The 18,860-nt window shown below is 41.9% G+C and overlaps 4 protein-coding genes across 4 annotated transcripts; 3 read left to right on the top strand and 1 right to left on the bottom strand.

The window, feature by feature from the left end:
* Positions 1–3,553: 3,553 nt before the first annotated feature.
* Positions 3,554–4,177, top strand: LOC308331664 (cilia- and flagella-associated protein 20-like; the record flags this gene model as incomplete). The annotated part of the gene is made up of 1 exon (XM_080787153.1): positions 3,554–4,177. One exon carries the CDS (start codon positions 3,554–3,556, stop codon positions 4,175–4,177), a length of 624 nt encoding a protein of 207 aa, XP_080643279.1.
* Positions 4,178–6,436: 2,259 nt separating this feature from the next.
* LOC308332281 (CXXC motif containing zinc binding protein-like) lies at positions 6,437–6,940 on the bottom strand (the record flags this gene model as incomplete). Its single annotated transcript, XM_080788084.1, has 1 exon — positions 6,437–6,940. The coding sequence occupies exon 1, from the start codon at positions 6,917–6,919 to the stop codon at positions 6,437–6,439; it is 483 nt and encodes a 160-aa protein (XP_080644210.1). The 5' UTR covers positions 6,920–6,940.
* A 1,353-nt stretch (positions 6,941–8,293) lies between these two features.
* Positions 8,294–9,807, top strand: LOC308332274 (citrate synthase, mitochondrial-like). The gene is given in 3 exon segments (XM_080788073.1): positions 8,294–8,763; positions 8,766–8,886; positions 8,888–9,807. Coding segments are annotated over 3 exon segments (1,383 nt in total). The 5' UTR covers positions 8,294–8,384; the 3' UTR covers positions 9,771–9,807.
* Positions 9,808–12,251: 2,444 nt separating this feature from the next.
* Positions 12,252–15,257, top strand: LOC308332280 (large ribosomal subunit protein eL14-like). Its single transcript, XM_080788083.1, has 6 exons — positions 12,252–12,309; positions 13,326–13,427; positions 13,630–13,724; positions 14,273–14,372; positions 14,881–14,934; positions 15,156–15,257. The coding sequence occupies exons 1-6, from the start codon at positions 12,307–12,309 to the stop codon at positions 15,216–15,218; spliced, it is 417 nt and encodes a 138-aa protein (XP_080644209.1). The 5' UTR covers positions 12,252–12,306; the 3' UTR covers positions 15,219–15,257.
* Positions 15,258–18,860: the final 3,603 nt, after the last annotated feature.

Below are 18,860 nucleotides of genomic sequence, written 5' to 3'. Positions count from 1 at the left end.
TCTCATTGTTCTCACAGTGTGTTTTTGAATCGTGCTGTTGCTCCAGAGCTCTTTGTGGTGTGGTGCGGTCTACTCAATCAGCATGTGAGGATTAGCTTGGGTCAGGTTGGAATGACTCACACTCGCCAACCTCTCCTACTGTAAATGTAATCTGCTCATTGCCAATTGGCTCCCTGTTCCTCAGAATTGATAGTTTCTACGGTTTCTAGAAGTGCTGTAAAGCAGTGGTTCCCACACGTTTTAGCTCATGATCTAAAAGGGACATCTGATGTCTCCCGGCGACCCAAACTAGTGAAAATATACGATCCTGTGAGTAAGATTTGAGTATTTTCCCTATATTTGAAAATGTGTGACGGTACGAAATAGTGCTTTAACAGGGTTTAAAACACTAACAGGGTTATTATGTTTACTCTGGCTTTTGTGTGCGTGTAAATGGCTTGATTCAGTATTTGATATAAATTTGATCAGACACAACGCTCCTATAATAAGCCCATTCAACTTCTCAACTTCTCAACTGTTAACCCTAATTGTTAAACACAAGTTCCCGATATTAATATAGGTGTGTCTTAAAGGGATTGTGACATAAAAATTAAAATAAAATGTAATTTTTCTTAATTTGTTAAGTTTTAACACTTTTAACATTCAGTAGATTTTCCTGTGGTCTGGGATTTTCTGGCTCAAACAAGTGCTCTGATTTTCCTGCCGTTTGTGATATCACAGCCTGCAAATCCCATTATGTCAATGGGATTTTCCAGCAGATGTCACTGTCTTAACAGTTTTGCCTGTTTTCATTGCAGCTCAAAAGGCTTCCAAGCCCCAGAGAAAACTCCAGACCACAGAAAATCCACTAAATGTTCAAAGTTCAGGGTTTTTTTGTGTAATTGAGGACATAAAACCTAAAAATAAATGAAAATGAATGTCATGAAACGTTTTAAGATTCTGATCTAGTGATCTCCTCTTGTACACAACTTCTGTGTAGAGAGGACATTCATTTTTATAGATGGGATTTCCCACCTCCTAGTGGTGATCTTTAGAACTTCATGAAGAAAGGTGGTACCTCATGGTGATGGTGGCATGAGGTAAACCCGCCGGGTTACTGAACTTAAATGTACAGTAAAACCATGTAGATCCTTTAACTGACACCTTGGATTTTCTTTCTTTTCAAAATCTTTTTATTCAGAAATATAACAGAAGCCCAGGGGCAAGTATTAAACAGACATATAAAATATAAAAATAAAACTCAATCCCCCGGCCTATCCCACCCTCCCCCCACCCACAATCCCAAGGATAGTCGGAAAAAAAGTCTGGAGGAAATAAAATAATAATAAATATACACATATACACAAAAATACATGCATACATATTTACAAAAAAAAACCTTGGCTTTTATAATAATGCACAGTAGTAGTTGTGTTAATATATACAGCTGCACTAGCATGGTGGTCATACTACTGTGGTCCTACCCCCCCCATGAGACTTACAAATCCCAAATGTTTATAAACAAATCCCAAATGTTTGTAAACAAATCCCAAATGTTTATAAACAAATCCCAAAATGTTTATAAACAAATCACAAATGTTTATAAACAAATCACAAATGTTTATAAACAAATCACAAATGTTTATAAACAAATACCAAAATGTTTATAAACAAATCCCAAATCCCATGAGACTTGGTCCTACCCCCCCGACCATGAGACTTACTACAGGTCAGCTGGAAGTGGTCCTACCCCCCCCCCCCCCCCATGAGACTTACAAATCCCAAATGTTTATAAACAAATCCCAAATGTTTGTAAACAAATCCCAAATGTTTATAAACAAATCCCAAAATGTTTATAAACAAATCACAAATGTTTATAAACAAATCACAAATGTTTATAAACAAATCACAAATGTTTATAAACAAATACCAAAATGTTTATAAACAAATCACAAATCCCATGAGACTTGGTCCTACCCCCCCGACCATGAGACTTACTACAGGTCAACTGGAAGTGGTCCTACCCCCCCCATGAGACTTACAAATCCCAAATGTTTATAAACAAATCCCAAATGTTTGTAAACAAATCCCAAATGTTTATAAACAAATCCCAAAATGTTTATAAAAATCTACTCCCTGTGACGAGGCCCCCTCAGTGGTTGAGGCCCTAGGCGACCGCCTAGTTCGCCTATGCCTAGAACCGGCCCTGCTGTCGACTCATGTGTAAACCTGCTGTTGGGTATATAGATGGCTACCACTACCACTACTTACATTTTACATCAAATACATACATTTTATTTGGTTTCTCCTCTGACCCATAATTAATTGCAACACGAGTAGTAACTCAAGCTGAACATGTAGAATTAAATGCATTCTGATCTGTGATCTGAATAGATAGTTAATAGTTCAATTTAAAGATTTCCAAAAAGGTAGCACATCCAAAAATTAAACAAGCGGTGGACAAAGTACTCACATTTCCATTTCTTTATTGGCACACACCAAAAAGGAATGCTTACGCGTTTCGGCTATGCAGCCTTCATCAGAGCATGAAGGCTATGATGAAGGAATTTTGGAATTTTTTAATAAGATGAAAGATGTACAATGTCTGAGTGTTTTGTTCTGTAATTGTATTGTTTATAGTTCTCTTTCCTGTGTAAGTCGGCTGTCTTTACTTCTCCTGGCCGAGTTTGGTTCATCTAAATTATTTTTCTGGCTGGTTACAGAGATGGTTATTTGCTGACAGGTTGCTCAGGTACAAGGGATCTGTCATCATTTGGCAGTAGAGGTTGTTGTGGCTCCTCTTCATGTGCTTATTGACTTAAAGGCAGGAGATTGGGAACACTGGGTCATCATTCTAGAGAGAGAGAGAGAGAGAGAGAGAGAGAGAGAGAGAAAGGTGGGAGTGGGGACCAGGGGAGAGGCAGCACCGGTGCTAGTTGAAACCATTCATGATCTGTTCAATAAGGATGTGCATGGATGGACCAGCTGGTGGGAGTGTTTGCTGGTATTTATAGCCTCTCCCTCTCCCATAATTGTTTTCTACACTCACAACTCTGTGGCTATGCCGTCGATGGGCCTGATTGTCAACGAACAGACGGTCTCCACTACAGGGATGAGGTCAGTTCTGACCACAGTGGTGTCATGAGAACAACCTTTCCCTCTACGTTAAGAAGACCAAGGAACTGACTGTCGACTACAGGAAGCAGAGAAGAGAGCACGGCATGCCCCCATTTCCATCAAGGGTGTCGCAATGGTGAGGGTCATATCAGTGACTGCAAAGTTCCTTGTTACACACATCTCCAAGGACCTCAAATGGTGTTGAAAAGGGCTCAGGTACATCACAATCGCAAGGCTCTTAGTTTTGATGCCTGTGCAGTATCTAACAAACATCATACACTGCCCACCGTGCCCAGAAGTCCAAATTTGGACAACCGTTTGTACTAGTGTACATCTCTATTACGTCATACCTAAGGCACTATATAATGACAGCAATGAACACAAACTATATTCGCAAGCAAACACGACTTCGGTGGCAGTTGAGTTTAAGCCAACGACCACACTAAGCACAGAGAAAATGTTCAAGAACACAGAACAAAGCAAATACTTTTCCATCCTGTACAGCGCTGACCAGAGACCTCTTTCCCTATGGGGTAAAAAGAAAGGGATTGGTCACATCCAGAGAATCCAAGACAAAGACATCCAGTCACCGGTCATGGAACTAACCGCTGAGGGCACTAACGTCATTACCACATACATCGCGTGTCCCTCAGACCCCCGGAAGACTCTGAGCATCACACTTCCCTTTCTCGTCATGATTATCAAGAACCTCAACGAGGATTTCACCTTCGAAGTCCAGGTGCTGGACGATAAAAATGTCCCCCGTCGGTTTCGGGCGAGCAGCTACCACTGCAAGGTGCAGCTGAAGCCGTTCACCTGCACCTTTCCCATGAGACTGGAGGACGACTGGAACCAGATCGTGGTCAACCTGCAGGATTTCACAGAGAGGGCGTATTCAACCAACTACGCGGAGACGCTACGCGTGCAGATCCATGCCAACTGTCGCCTGTGGAGGGTGTATTTCACGGACCGAATGTACTCAGAGGACGAGCTTCCGGCAGAGTTTAAGCTATATCTGCCCGAACAGTTCAAGGCCGATGTAGCCTCCCAAATCCCAGAAGACTCGGAGGAAGTCACATGACCCCGGATCCACTTCTGACGCCGGACGACTCCAATTCAATGTTTGTGGTCAGTCCACATTCTGGCCTTTACTTGTCCTGGTTGGAGGAACAGGGGAAACTACTCTTGTTACCAAATGTATCGTATAGGCTGTGGAAACCAAGTGTCTACTTTAAGAGTTGTCACACATTTGTCTCCCAGGCCTAGACCAGGTGTCACAGTGGGTGGGAAGACCCTGGTCCAACAAAGTCATGCCTTTGTGAAAATATTTATGGGAAAATATTTGTGTTCATTTTTATTGCCAATATTGAATGAGTCATGGGATACAATGGTCCTTGGGTCTATTTGACACTACTTCCAAAAGATAATGTCTGGAAGGTAGCAAAGCTTAAATATTTTTTGTTACATAATGGGATTTTTGTTTGTCAAAATTGCAGTTGTTTCGTTTTACTCAACTTAATCTGTGTTTTGTGCATAAAAGGTTGATCCAGAAGTGGGGGAGAACCCCCAAGAGATTGTTCAATTCAATGCCTTTGTTGTCACCTTGATTGATATATGCCATACTATGCAGATCTATGTTCATTACCTGTTAGGGTTAGGGTTAGACAAAACATACAGTAAACTGTATGTTTTTTGCCTGACCACAAATGCTGTCACTTACATAGCATCTGTTTAGACAGATGCTAGGTTTGATGTTTACCTTAATTAAGTCTTAGTTTCTTTGAAGCACTCACTTGTTTTATTTGCACTGTACTTTAACTTCTTTAAGTGACCATTTAAATTCTGCTAAATGCCTAAATTGTTAATTGTTTATTATACATCCAGTTCTTTTTGGTTCTGAGAAAGTCTAGCCGTCTACGTCTGTCTGTCTGTGTTTCTTACAAACCACTGCATTGAACATCACCAAATGTTTACTAACGTAAAACCCTGCTATACTTTTGAAATACATACTGTAGTTCACTTTAACAATGGAAGTCAATGAGCATAATTTACATACAGTATGATGATGTCATCGACACGTGTTGATTGTCTAGCTGTCAACATCGGTATCCACTCCACTAGCAAGCGTTAAAGCGTAGTCATGCCCAAGGCCTGGAACATCAGACATCTTCTTTCAACACCATCTACAGTTCCCTTTGTTTTTGCCTGGACGTCAAATCAGAATCTAGGTTTTAGAGGTACCTAGTCCAACCCCCAGATTCTTAGCCACACCCTACATTTATTTAATGTGCAGTGTGGCCATTAAGCCACAGGGTGACGTTTTCAGACTAGTGAGCACTGAGATTCCATATATGGCCAGTAGAGAATTCATTCCATATGTTGATCTGACCCCCCATTCCAAAGCTCCAGCGCTCACCCAGGCGGATGCGTGCACACGACCTCACCCTTCTCACCCTCAGGTGTCTTACTGTTAATATGTATGTGTTATATATATCTTATTGTTTTATTTTGTGATATCTATAAATATGATTTTACTAATAGTTGTTACGTGCAAATATTCTTTTAATTCAATTAACATAAGCGGCGCGTGGATTTTACCTTTTACCAATTGCGTGGGGGGGGGGGGGAGAAGCAAGGCCGCGAGAGCCACGACAGACACACACGGCAAGCGAGAGCCTCACTTCTCTCTCTCACTTCTCGCTTCTCGTTCTCACTTCTCGCTCTCGCTTCTTTCTCACTTCTCTCTCTTGCTTCTCTCTCTCGCTCTCGCTTCTCACTCTCAGCCACTTCTCTTTTTCACTCTCTTTCCATAATAGGACATGCATGTTGTAAATAATAACTTATTTTTACTATTATCCCTCTATGAATCTACACAATTACATTTGTAGATTATATATTTTCTAAGAGGGTCATGAAGCACATGAAGTCGTGTCTTAGCAGTTGTATAAAAGCAGCATTAATTATGTAACTGTCCTCTTCGACCCTGGATTTGAACCCGGGTTTCCTGAAATTTTTACCATTTGAGCTAATAGAACCAGCCTGCTTGAAGATGTAATCTTGACTATTAGGTCAAAATGTGTGACAGATCCTGTGTCCAGGTGAGACATATGACCTTTGACACAATCTAAATCTCTCAATAGCAGAGCAGGGACACAAAATACAACCACCCCAATTGTATAACATGTCTATGATAGAAAATTATATATTATATGGCATGATTATTGATATCCAATCCTGTTGGCCGACGCTTAGAGTTGAACCACACTGCCAGTGAGAAAGTCCATGGATGTTTGGTCACTGACTGAAGGTCCTTGTCCAGTAACTGCATTGTAGGAGGCCGTCAGCACTTGATGAACTTGTGTGTAACTTCATATATCCCCACAGGCTCGCTGACCTTCTCATCATAATCGTTCCAGTCTTTCTCTAGCAAGGTGATCTCAGGAAACAATGTCCCAGAATCTGTTCCTTGTGCAGCAAAGCCAGCCTGAGGCTGGAAGTCAACTGGCTCCAGACCTCGACACTCAAACTGCACTATTGTCTTGAATCTCTCGTTGTCATCTGCATTGTAAGGTGTGATAGTATCTCCCAGGATATCGATAGAATTCTCCCTGGCACAAAGTTTACACTTCTGCACCATGCTGGCACTGCCTCTGCCTCCTTTTAGTGGTGTGCTTTCCGCAAGGGTTAAATATTGCCATTTATTTGGAACTTCCCCACAGTTTCCGCATTTCAGTTTGAGAAACCAGCGGAAGTCATCTCCCAACGGTCGCACATTTGTGATGCTCTCCAGGGTGGCTCTGAACTGCAGCGCAAACTTCACCATTTTGAAGGCTTCTAGTACTGTAATGTGCGTGCTTCATAAATATGTCATAGATGACTGTCATAGATGATGTCACAGGTAGGTCACAGAGGTCAGTGGTTCTCAATCTCAACCAGGCCCCCCAAAGTAGATATGCTCTTTTTTTTTTACAATCTCTGCCTCTATTTTTATTTTTTATATCGTTTTTTTATTGGGGACAGCCAAGCAGTACATCTGACAAGAACATCAAAAACAACGTACACCCCCCCAACGAAACAAGGACAAACAGGACACAATAAAATAAAAAATAAAAACACAGGTCACATCATACGATACGATACAACTTTATTGTCAGCTTACACTGAAATTTGCTTTGCGTCCATGACGTCACCGTTCAAGAAACAGACAAGACATAGATGTACACGAGTAAGACGCGCAAATGCGGGAAGCGAACGCAGATCGTAAATTGCAATAACAATTCACCATGACTCAGCCATAACCATATAAGGAGTCCCCATGAAAGCAGCTATACGTCCAAATATGGAGTGTGTTGCATCAATGACAAACAAATCACTCAGCTCCATATATGGGCACAAAGGGGGGACACACACACGGACACACAGACATGATCTGCTAGGTCTCATAGTAAGTGCTCATTGCGTTCGCAATCACTGCGTTCGCAATTACAAAATGGTAGACATTACAGGACAGAAACAATCAGGAACGAGAACATATCCACTGGTTTAGCGATTTTGGTTTAGAAGCAAGACAGACTGATGTACAAATGAGTTCTTTAGTCTGTTTTTCTTAAATGTAGGGACTCTAATCTTTAAAACCTTTACACATCCACACAGTGGAAAGCATATTAAGATTTGGGGTGTGATAACCTGTAGTTGCGAACGCAGTGGTATACCCCAGGTTTCTCCACTCACAAACTGACGTGAGCACTTGACGTTGCCCTACTGTATATGCCAACACTTTGATGCGCTGTTTCAGTATACTGTACCTGACAAAGGCAGGTTCAATCTTCAATCTGTTAAAGCAATGTTGTTGTTTTTTTGTTTGTTTTTTAACTTTTTAACGGTGTCTTTCATTTTGTATGCAAGAGGTCTTGTTTTCAAAGAGAGAGAGAGACACTGAACCCGACGGCCCCACATATCCTGACACACACTGTTTTTTTACATGTTCAATAAACTACTCAATCAATCCAAAAAAACTCGATAACCGTTCCTTCGGCTTTCTCACAGGAGGAGGACATCGTGGTCCCCAAATCCCTGGCGGACATCTTTGAGGCCATATTAGGTGCAATTTTCCTTGACACTTACACTTGATGTCACTTGATGTCACTGAAGACTGTGTGGCATGTTTACTATAAAATGATGAAGCCACACATTTCTGGAGGGGCACCTTCAAGCAGCTCCGCGGCGCACTGGCACTGGCTTTCTGACTTAATTCATCAACCACAGGAACCGACACCGACGCACGCACCATGTCCTTTCTGTCTCTCAGTCGGCTAGCGCCGAAACTCCTTAATTCAAAGAATGCCACTGGTGTCCTTGTGGCTGCCAGACATGCCAGCGCATCAACGAGTACTAATCTGAAGGATGTTCTGTCAGACCTTATCCCCAAAGAACAGACCAGGATCAAGAACTTCAAACAGCAGTATGGCAAAACCAACATCGGACAGATTACGGTTGACATGGTCTATGGTGGGATGAGGGGAATGAAGGGTCTGGTGTATGAGACTTCAGTGCTGGATTCTGATGAGGGAATCCGTTTCCGGGGCTACAGCATTCCAGAATGCCAAGAACTGTTGCCCAAAGGTCCAGGAGGTCAGGAGCCACTGCCCGAGGGCCTATTCTGGCTGCTTGGCAGGTGAACTGGGTGTCAAAAGAATGGGCCAAGAGAGCAGCTCTCCCTTCTCACGTTGTCACCATGCTGGATAACTTCCCCACAAACCTGCACCCCATGTCTCAGTTCAGTGCCGCTATCAGCTCTGAACAGCGAGAGCAGCTTTGCCCGGGCCTATTCCGAGGGTGTCAACAAGGCGAAGTACTGGGAGTTTGTCTATGAAGATTCCATGGATTTGATCGCCAAGTTGCCCTGCGTCGCCGCCAAGATCTACCGCAACCTGTACCGAGAGGGAAGCAGCATTGGAGCAATCGACTCCAACCTAGACTGGTCCCACAATTTCACCAACATGCTGGGTTACCCAGACGCCCAGTTCACTGAGCTCATGAGACTCTACCTCACCATCCACAGTGACCATGAGGGAGGCAATGTCAGTGCCCACACAAGCCACCTGGTAGGCAGTGCCCTGTCTGACCCCTACCTGTCCTTCAGTGCAGCTATGAATGGCCTGGCCGGTCCGCTGCATGGTCTTGCCAATCAGGAGGTGCTGGTGTGGCTGACAGCTCTGCAGAAAGAGCTCGGTGGAGAGGTGTCTGATGAGAAGATGAGGGATTACATCTGGAACACACTCAAGTCTGGCAGGGTTGTGCCAGGCTACGGCCATGCTGTCTTAAGGAAGACTGACCCACGTTACACCTGTCAGCGGGAGTTTGCCCTGAAGCACCTGCCCAACGACCCCCTGTTCAAGATGGTGGCTCAGCTCTATAAGATTGTTCCCAATGTCCTGCTGGAGCAAGGCAAGGAAAAGAACCCTTGGCCCAACGTGGATGCCCACAGTGGAGTACTGCTGCAGTACTATGGAATGACTGAGATGAATTACTACACTGTGCTGTTTGGCGTCTCCCGAGCCCTGGGTGTGCTCGCCCAGTTGGTGTGGAGCAGAGCCCTGGGATTCCCCTTGGAGCGTCCCAAGTCCATGAGCACTGATGGATTGATGGGGTTGGTGGGGGTTAAGTCAGGTTGAAGAACAGGTCGATGGGTGTGGTGTGGGGGGTTAGTGTAAAGGGAGATAAGGAAGAAGCATCACACATCAGACAAAAGATGACCCCTGTCCTTCCCAACCCCAGGGAAATGGGATTCAAAGAGACAGTACGCTTTTAATCTCAATTTAAAAAGAACCAAAATGTAAGAGCCATAGTGGGGGTTAACGAGTCCTATACAATGCACCTGTGTGATATTAGGAGGTTAACATGACCTGTAGAATGCAGCTCTGTGAGTTCTGAGCTAATTGTATTAATGAGCCTTAGCCACTGGGATGCTCATTGCCATGTTGATTAGCAACTCATATTGTCTGGGGGGTTTGCTGGCAGTGTGAAGTGAAGCAGCTTTGGAGCAACACAGTTTTTGACCACATACACACACAGAAAGGAAATAAGGTTTTGTATTGTTTTTTGATCAAAGTAAAGAACCTTTTTTTGTACAATACTGTGAAGAACTCCTTTTGTGCGTCAAGCTTTTGCCCTAGCCATATACTTTGAATGTAGTGGCAAACGTCCTCTTCTTTAAGTTTGCACACTTAAATGTAGCAGACAAGCTACATAGACAAGCTGACCAGGCCATACCCTTCCTACTTTGAAAGTCCTTTAGGTCCTTTATGACCTGTAGTCATCAACCTGTTTCAGAGGAGTGTGCATCTGTAGACCACTGTACTATATTGATAACTTTAGTGAATCTGTGGACAACCGTACACTATATATATACGTAGACCACACACCACTCTTGTGCATCTGTAGACAACTAAGGCATATGTAGACCACTGTACTATATATATAGATAACTTATCTGTAGACCACTTTACTGCATCTACCGATCCATCGCAGCGACTGCATCCAACGGGGGGCAAGCTGTTCCAGAGCCTCAGCCCCCCAGGCTGTGAAATATCTCATGCCTAGCCCCCTACACAATACACATCAGAGCTGCCCAGTCAATGGATATTTGTCAATCTGTATTAAAGACTATATTCGTCCTTAGCGACAGCTGCAGTCCTGGCAGTCCATGATATTCCTTTACAGATGCTAATGTTTTGTTTTTGTTTCTATTTCAATTGTATTTGAACCTGCAGCACTTTGGGTGACATGGTCATATTAAATGTGCTTAAACCATTCTGGACGGGAACCCTTTTGGTGTTTTAACTAAGCATTATGTAATACTTTAGCTATTGAAAAATAGCAGATCCACAAGCTCATAGTGCTCCTCCTTTAGCTGAATGGATACAAACGGCCATCATGTCAGGTAGGAGGAGGCTGTTGGTCAAGGACTGGAAGGCTCCATCTGCACCTGCACCGTCCCTCTGGGATGCCTCGATGGGACTATTGGCCGCTTACGAGCGACTGTCATACAGGCTGCTCAATAGAATGGACGACTATGACTTAAAGTGGGGCTTTTACCATTATGCATGTATCAGGACTCTGATTAGTTTCTGGCTATGAATGAGCTCTGAACGGGCTGCAACGTTGGAAAAATACTGGAATTGTCTGGAATTGGGGCTGGGGTGGACTGCAGGATATTTCTGTGCATCTGTAATATTGTTTTGTTATGTGTTTGTTTTGTTATGTATTGCTTTGGTTGGGTTTTTTCTATGTCTTTGTCAATGTTTTATAATATATATATAAAAGAAAATTAATAAAGTACAAATCATTTAAAACAATCAATCAATCAATTTTCATGTTTCATGTTTCAATGTTCAGCTAGGCCTATTACGTTTAGGAACTATTTCATCAGCATAATAATGTTTGGGCACATTAAACGGATTGTCCCTAAATTGTATGAGTAATATACTAATATTCAGCCACAGCACAGTGTGTTCATTCATACACAGACAGTAGCCTACTATATAAATGGAGGAATGTAGCCTATGGCACAAAAGTAAACCTAGATTCATTTCCACTTTTTGAACACAGGATGGCAGTAGTTTACAACATTCTATCGCACATACTAGTAGTGGTGGTAGCTTTGAAATGACAACTTCGATTACTATTTCTGTTCAATGAATCTTAGGCCTATATATAAACCATTCGCATGTCTAATTATGCCACTTAACAGCAGGCCTTCAGTGGCACTGAAGGGAACATAAGATTCAAATTGATTGCACTGAATCAGTGCAATACTGCAATTTGAACGTCAACCGCGTATTGAATTAATTAAAAATAATTCTGTTAAATTAATAATTCCACCAAGTATATTCATTTTTGATTGGTTGAATACTTTATTTGTAAACGAGACAAATAGATAAATGATAACAAAACAGTCCTGGGGATTGTTTTCATTGTAGTCGTATTCAATTCATCGACATCACACAAAAAAGTAGCACAATAATAAATGTCATCAACACATACAAACATTAATACATTATTATGTGTACAAAACAAATGTGATGGGAATAGAAAGTTACAAATAATGTAAATTAATGACAACCAACTGCGCCTGCGCATTTGCTGATCGGAAAGAGTAATAGCGTTGGGCGGAAGTCGTCACGTCCTTTCTGCTCGCGGACAGCCATCATGGTGAGCTCATCATGGAGCGTTAGCATTTACAAAAACGATGTTATTTAAATTATTAGCCGCTATTGGCATCCGTATACGACAACCACACACACATTTGTTACTTATACATTGCTACAAACATTTGTGAGGTTCTTGAAGGTGTATATATATACGCAATAAACTAAAACCATCGCGGAAAAATGTTGGATGTCGCTCGCTCTACAACGTGGTCCTCCATGGCCGATAGATAAGACACCACTCTTGAGTCTTGACAGTCTAACTAACGTCTGTGTCTTATATATTACAAATGTTAACATGGTGGATAAGTTTTTGTTTTGACTAGGAGCTGCAGGTCCGTCCCCACAATTCGTCCAAATGCTAACGTAATTCGATAGCATAGGCTAGCATACGGTATGCTAGTTTTTTTTTGTATACACACCGTAAACGTCATAGCTCTGGTCCATAGTAGCTCTAATGCCGTTGCATTTAGATGCTAGATTCTTTCGATGTTTTTATTTCAAATTGCATCTTTGCCTACGTGATTATGTCTTTGTCTGTTTGCCAGTCGTTCCCAAACGTCTGTGTCAAGGACCCCCAAATTCGTATATATTTGGATGAGGACCCCCATCTGAAAATGCTTTGTGCCAGGGACCTCTTGTCGATTTGAGAATATACCCCCCCCCCAACATCAACATTTATTTGCTGGGGACGCCCACTGGGAACCATTGATATATAAATAGTTTAAAATTAAACGACTGGTTTGTGCCAGGGACCTCTTCTCGATTTGAGATATATATATCGCTCCAACAGCAACATTTATGATTATTTGCTGGGGACCCCACACCCACTGAACCATTGATATAAATAGTTTAAAATTAAATTAATGCTTTTGCTTTATCCGTTAATTCATATCGGAAAAACCATTGCATTTATTTAACACATGGTTACAAGGGCCTGTCTTGCCAAGATCCAAAAAAGATGACAAACTCTAGAAACTGTTGTTTTTGCTAAACTCAACACTGTATGTTGTCCCCCAGGTGTTCAAGCGCTTCGTCGAGGTTGGCCGCGTCGCCTACATCTCCTTCGGTTCACATTCTGGCAAGCTGGTGGCCATCGTTGATGTCATCGACCAAAACAGGGTGAGATTATGGACCTTTTGTCCACTGAAAATCTTGAGTGGTGTTCAAACCTTTCCATGGCAAGTTCCCCAAAAATGTTTTGCCACTGACCCCCCACCCCCTAAATGACATCTAACAGTTACATGTCTACACTCTTAGCCACAAATGGATAAATTAACGCTTTGTACTGCAAACATTTATATAAACTTAATTTCCTTTTTAGGCTCTGGTTGATGGCCCCTGCACAGGTGTGAGAAGGCAAGCCATGGCCTTTAAGCGCATGCAGCTCACTGACTACGTGATCAAAGTACCACACAGGTGAGTTACAGCACTGATGACCCATGAGTAATCTGAACATAACATTGCATTGATAGCCATGGCAATTTATTCTAGCCGAAGCAGCAGTTGTTATGCAGAGTCGTTACAGAAAATAGGGGGGTTACACATGCGCAAATGCTTGCTAATGGCCAACTTCTGCAGAGTTAAAATCTGTTAAAGGTCACCAAAATTAAGTTACGCAAGTGAAGGGACGCAGCTTCGCCACCAGAAGCTGCATCCCTTCGCTTGCTTAAAATGGAAGTGAGCTGGACAAAAATCATTTGTCATTGGCTGAATGCAATTGCACGATAGAAAATAGCATTTGTCTGTCTGCGCAGCAATAGCTAGAAGAGATTACTGTGCTACCTAATGGGCTAAGCATTGGAATCAAACGTCAATCTTATGAAAATTATTGGAACGCAACTACTGGAATAACCACTAGTTTGATTGTAAAAAATCTTCTGATTTCAGGAAATTTTACAACGGGTAGTTTTTTGCATTATTTATTCCTGCTGTTTTTACCAGTGGCTTATATCTTGTTTCCACAGTGCCCGTCAGAAATTTGTGAGAAAAGCATGGGAGAAGGCACAAGTCAATGAGAAGTGGGCTGAAAGCAGCTGGGCAAAGAAAATTGAGGCCAGACAGAAGGTAATGCCAAGAGAAGACCCCACAACTTGCTGTAATGCTCACATTACACATCATGCTTTATTTTATTCTTTTCGTTCATTGACATGGTAATGGATGCACACTACAGTTGTATAATGAAGGTTGACATGTTTCACAAACGTACAAATGAATACAGCTTTGTTCACTCCTGAAGGCCAATTGGATTTGAGCGTTCATAATCAGACAATCATGCACATAACCCAAAGCATTTCAAATTGTAAGGGATGAATTGTGGGACTTTTAAGTGATTTTTACATGACTGCCAAATTGGACAGACAAGGACAAGCAGTACAATCATAATTATATCAGCAGCTCAGGGGAAGACCAAACAAAGCTCCATAAAACGAACGGAGCAACGATATGTGATTGATGAACTCCTCCACTGTCCCCCGATTAGACTATTTTATATTGTTTACTTGTAGCTGAAATGTTGTTAGTTTTTTTTCCTCCGTTTCGGCTTCTGACCTGTAACTTTAAATTGTCTTTGCAGAGGGCCAAAATGAGCGACTTCGACCGCTTCAAAGTAATGAAGGCCAAGAGGATGGTAAGTTTAAGAGAAACGCCAAGGCAACGCATTTTCTAGTAGCTGCTTACTGCAATTTACACCCTCACAAGAGATTTCAACTTTGCACTTAAATATAAACCCAAGTGTACAGAACACATCCTGGTTTATTTTGAAATCCAGCATTGTGATGCCAAAAAGCAAAACTTCCAGTTTCTTATTTCATTTTATCTAAAGCATGTCTTTCTGTGTTCACTCTGCAGAGGAACAAGATCATCAGGACTGAAGTAAAGAAACTGCAGAAGGAGGCCGCTGCAAAAAAGTGATCTAATCCTGAGAAACAAAATAAAAGTCTTGACTTGTAATCTTGTCCCTTTTTTTCTTTCTCCAAAAATAATTTTACCTAATTAGTTAAAGGTAGGGTAAAAGATATTTCCTGATTATAATTCTTGTTAAATGGCTCTATAATACTGATAGTAATCATTGCTATAATTTAGTAACTGATCACCAGCTTTTTAATAAACAAATGTATTTTTAGATCAGTATTCCAATTTGATCCAATAAGGAGAAGATGCAGGATAAACGTTAAATTGGTAGAGATGATGGAGCTGAAGAGAGCCAAGTTACTGAACAAATGCTCTATCAATGATTACTGCCAATACTCTCAACACTACTGTACGGCGCAGAATGCTGGAAAACAACAGAAAATGACATCCATAAACTATCCACCTTCCACACATCATGCCTGCGAAAAATCCTGCACATATTCTGGCCCAAGACCATCTCAAACAATAACCTCAACATCACCCAACAAGACAACATGCACAGCATAATCAACAAACGCAGGTGGACCTGGATTGGCCATGTGCTCAGAATGGACATCAACGCAATCCCAAGAGTCGCATTACACTGGACCCCAGAAGGAAAGGGAAAGAAAGGCAGGCCCAAAACGACATGGCGTAGGACGACCGAGAAGGAGCTCCAGCTACAACATCAGAGCTGGGGGACCATAGAGAAGATGGCCAAAGACAGATGCAAGTGGAGGAACTTTGTTGCTGCCCTATGCACCAGCCGGTGTAATGGGGACTCCTACATACATGCTACTCGTAGATGGAGTTGTACACTCTTTTTACTGTGACAGGAAGTTTGCCTGCATCCTTCAATTTCAGAACAACACACCAAAAAGGTCAGTGTCTTTTTCAGTCCTTTAGGGTACTGGATTCTGAGTCCCAGTGCCATTGAGATGTCCACACTCTCCTCTGTGATTACCTGGTCATCCATCGACAGCATAATGTGGTCATATTTCATGGGGTGACCCTCCCTGCAGCCTTTCAGCATCATCTTTGGTGTCGACATTTCAGTGCTGGTCTGAGCTAGGCCCTGGGGAGAGGGAATACCATTAACGATCAGACAAACGCACACCCTCTGGCTAGTCTCCTGCAGAGCCACTGTGTCAAAAACAGAAACAACCATATAATATAAAAACTAATGCAATAATAAAATGCGGTTCAATTACATAGTGCTTCTCACACTAGTGAACGGTTCATGGCTCACCTCACTCTGGTTTCTCCTTGAATAGTGCAGGCAAGAGCAGAATTGCTGCTTCCGATTGGAGGCCTTAATAAAAAAAAAATACAATAATATATTATGTTATTTTCATAATCCTTTAAAATCACGAGAACAAATATCAGTCAAGTAGTGAGTGAGTGATTCAGGGTGCTACTGCCATCAGTCAGTTTTTGTTACTTTAAAATCTAGTTCAAATTAGATTCTGGCAATTACCTTTTTTCTGCCATCGCAGCGAACTTATTGAGGATTTGTTGGTCCAAATCAATGTTGGTGATATCTCTCAGATCCCAAGCGAGCTTTAGAAGGCAAAGTAGAAGAAACATGTATAAAATATAGTCATAACTCATGCAATTAAATAAGGAGACAATTGACACATTATTGTACTTACTATTTTGGATAGTCAGTCTGAGACATGGGAACTCAGAGCGTCTCTTCTGTGCTGTGGTTGGACACAACGTTTCTGCGGTACAATTTGATTCGTGTCAACCTTTCTTGAGGAGCTCTAGGTCTGGACGGACCTTCTCCGTTTCCTCTCTCATGACTCTCAAATGTTCTTTGAGAGTCATCTTCTCCTGTATCAATCTATAAATCAAACAAGTTCTACAGATTCAAGTAAATTGCATAAAATTGTTGAAAAATATACACATTGGACCTTTAAATGTATCAGCATAAAGGTCCCAACGTTCATTCGGCACAGACTAGTTTTCAGCTAAAACAGATTTTTTACCATGGTGCTTGGATTGACCTCAGCTGTCTCTGTCTGACGAGGTCGCTTCCTTCCAGTCCATTTTTCTGTTATTCGTGCCATTTCATTGTTAGACACAAGTAGCGTCCTTTCTTTTTTTAATTTATTGTGCAATCAAGCATGGCATCCTGTGAAACAAAGTTTTTCAAGTTGTTAAAGATGAATAGAAACACTAGAATGCATCTCTTACTAGAAAACGATTACTAGAAAGTAGGGGAAAAGTGCCCCTATTCTGACACTCACTGAAAATAGCAGATCTACAAGCTCACAATGTGTCACTCACATTACAACACATTGTGAGCTACAACAGGAAAAAGCCCTGGATGGAGTCTACACAAGAATGCTACGAATGGCACTAGGTGTCACATGGACGGACCGCATCAGAAATGTGGACCTCTATGGGGACCTACCACGCGTCACGGACAAAGTCAGGGAGAGAAGGATGAGGCTGGCAGGGCACTGCGTCAGGCACCCAGAACTTGAGGCAAGTAAATTGACCCTATGGGAGCCAACCCAGGGCAAAGCCAGGAGGGGAAAGAAGCGTACCACCTATGTAGACGTGCTGCGGCGTGACAGCTTGGCTGACAACACTGCACGGCCCTCAAACCCTGTACACTCAAGACACTGCCCCCGCTGCCACCCTCCAGATCTCCATATTTGGAGCTGACCTGTTCTAACATTCCATATGTTGATCTGACCTCATCAAACATGTACACTCAAGACACGCTCCATATATGGCCAGTGCACACAACCTCGCCCTCAGGCGTCTTACTGGTATAGTTGCGACCGTAGGCCACAGAGCACCGTTGTATTTGTTCTACATTTGAAAGAATGCTACATTTGTTTTAATGGGGATGATTTTTTTATAAGCAAACACACTTATATTTCCAATAGGCTTGACTTGAATGATTTTGTTTAAAGGCTTTGGCTGTTGGAAAATAATCCTATAGGGTTCTGTTGAAACAGAACAGGTTCAAATGGAACTTCAGACAATCCTACTGGAGTTTCTGAAGTTACAATATAATCCTATAGGGTGCTGTTGGAACTTTGGACATGGCTCCAGGTTCAATTGGAACTTCAGAAAATCCTACTGGAGTTTCTGCAGTTTCAATGGAATCCTATTGAAACTTTGAAAAATCCTGTTGGACTTTCCAAAGTTGGATATAACCCAATAAGATCCTATTGGCACTTTGGAAAATCCAATTGGAATTTATAAAGTGCTGATACAATCCTATAGGATTGTGTTGGATATGTGTAAAGATCCAATAGGATTCCTATAGGATTTCAAAATCCTGTAGGATCCTATTGGACATTTCGAAGATCCTATAGGACTTTTTGACTAGGGGTACATATCTGAACTGCCAAAAGTTGCAAAAGAAAACTAAAGGGGATGCGTCACATGCTTTTGTATTTGTTGTCAACATACTAATGAAACAAACTGTATGAGCACATAGTTCTATTTAAAAGCATATCCTTTACATGTCCCCATTTGTGGTAGTCATGGTGTAATAAATGTAAGATGTAAATATAATAACAATAATATATATAGGCCTATCTGATTTGATATTTACGTTGTTATTGACAACTTGGTTAAGTGTCTGACTTTGATTGCAGCTGAAAGACATATCTCCAGGTTTTTAATATGGAGAGTTTT

The sequence above is a fragment of the Protomyctophum bolini genome, assembly GCF_963924005.1.
Source record: "Protomyctophum bolini genome assembly, chromosome: 17".
NCBI classification, from domain to species: domain Eukaryota; kingdom Metazoa; phylum Chordata; class Actinopteri; order Myctophiformes; family Myctophidae; genus Protomyctophum; species Protomyctophum bolini.
The sequence above is the reverse complement of the archived record's forward strand: the minus strand, read 5'-3'. Positions and strand labels throughout refer to the sequence as shown.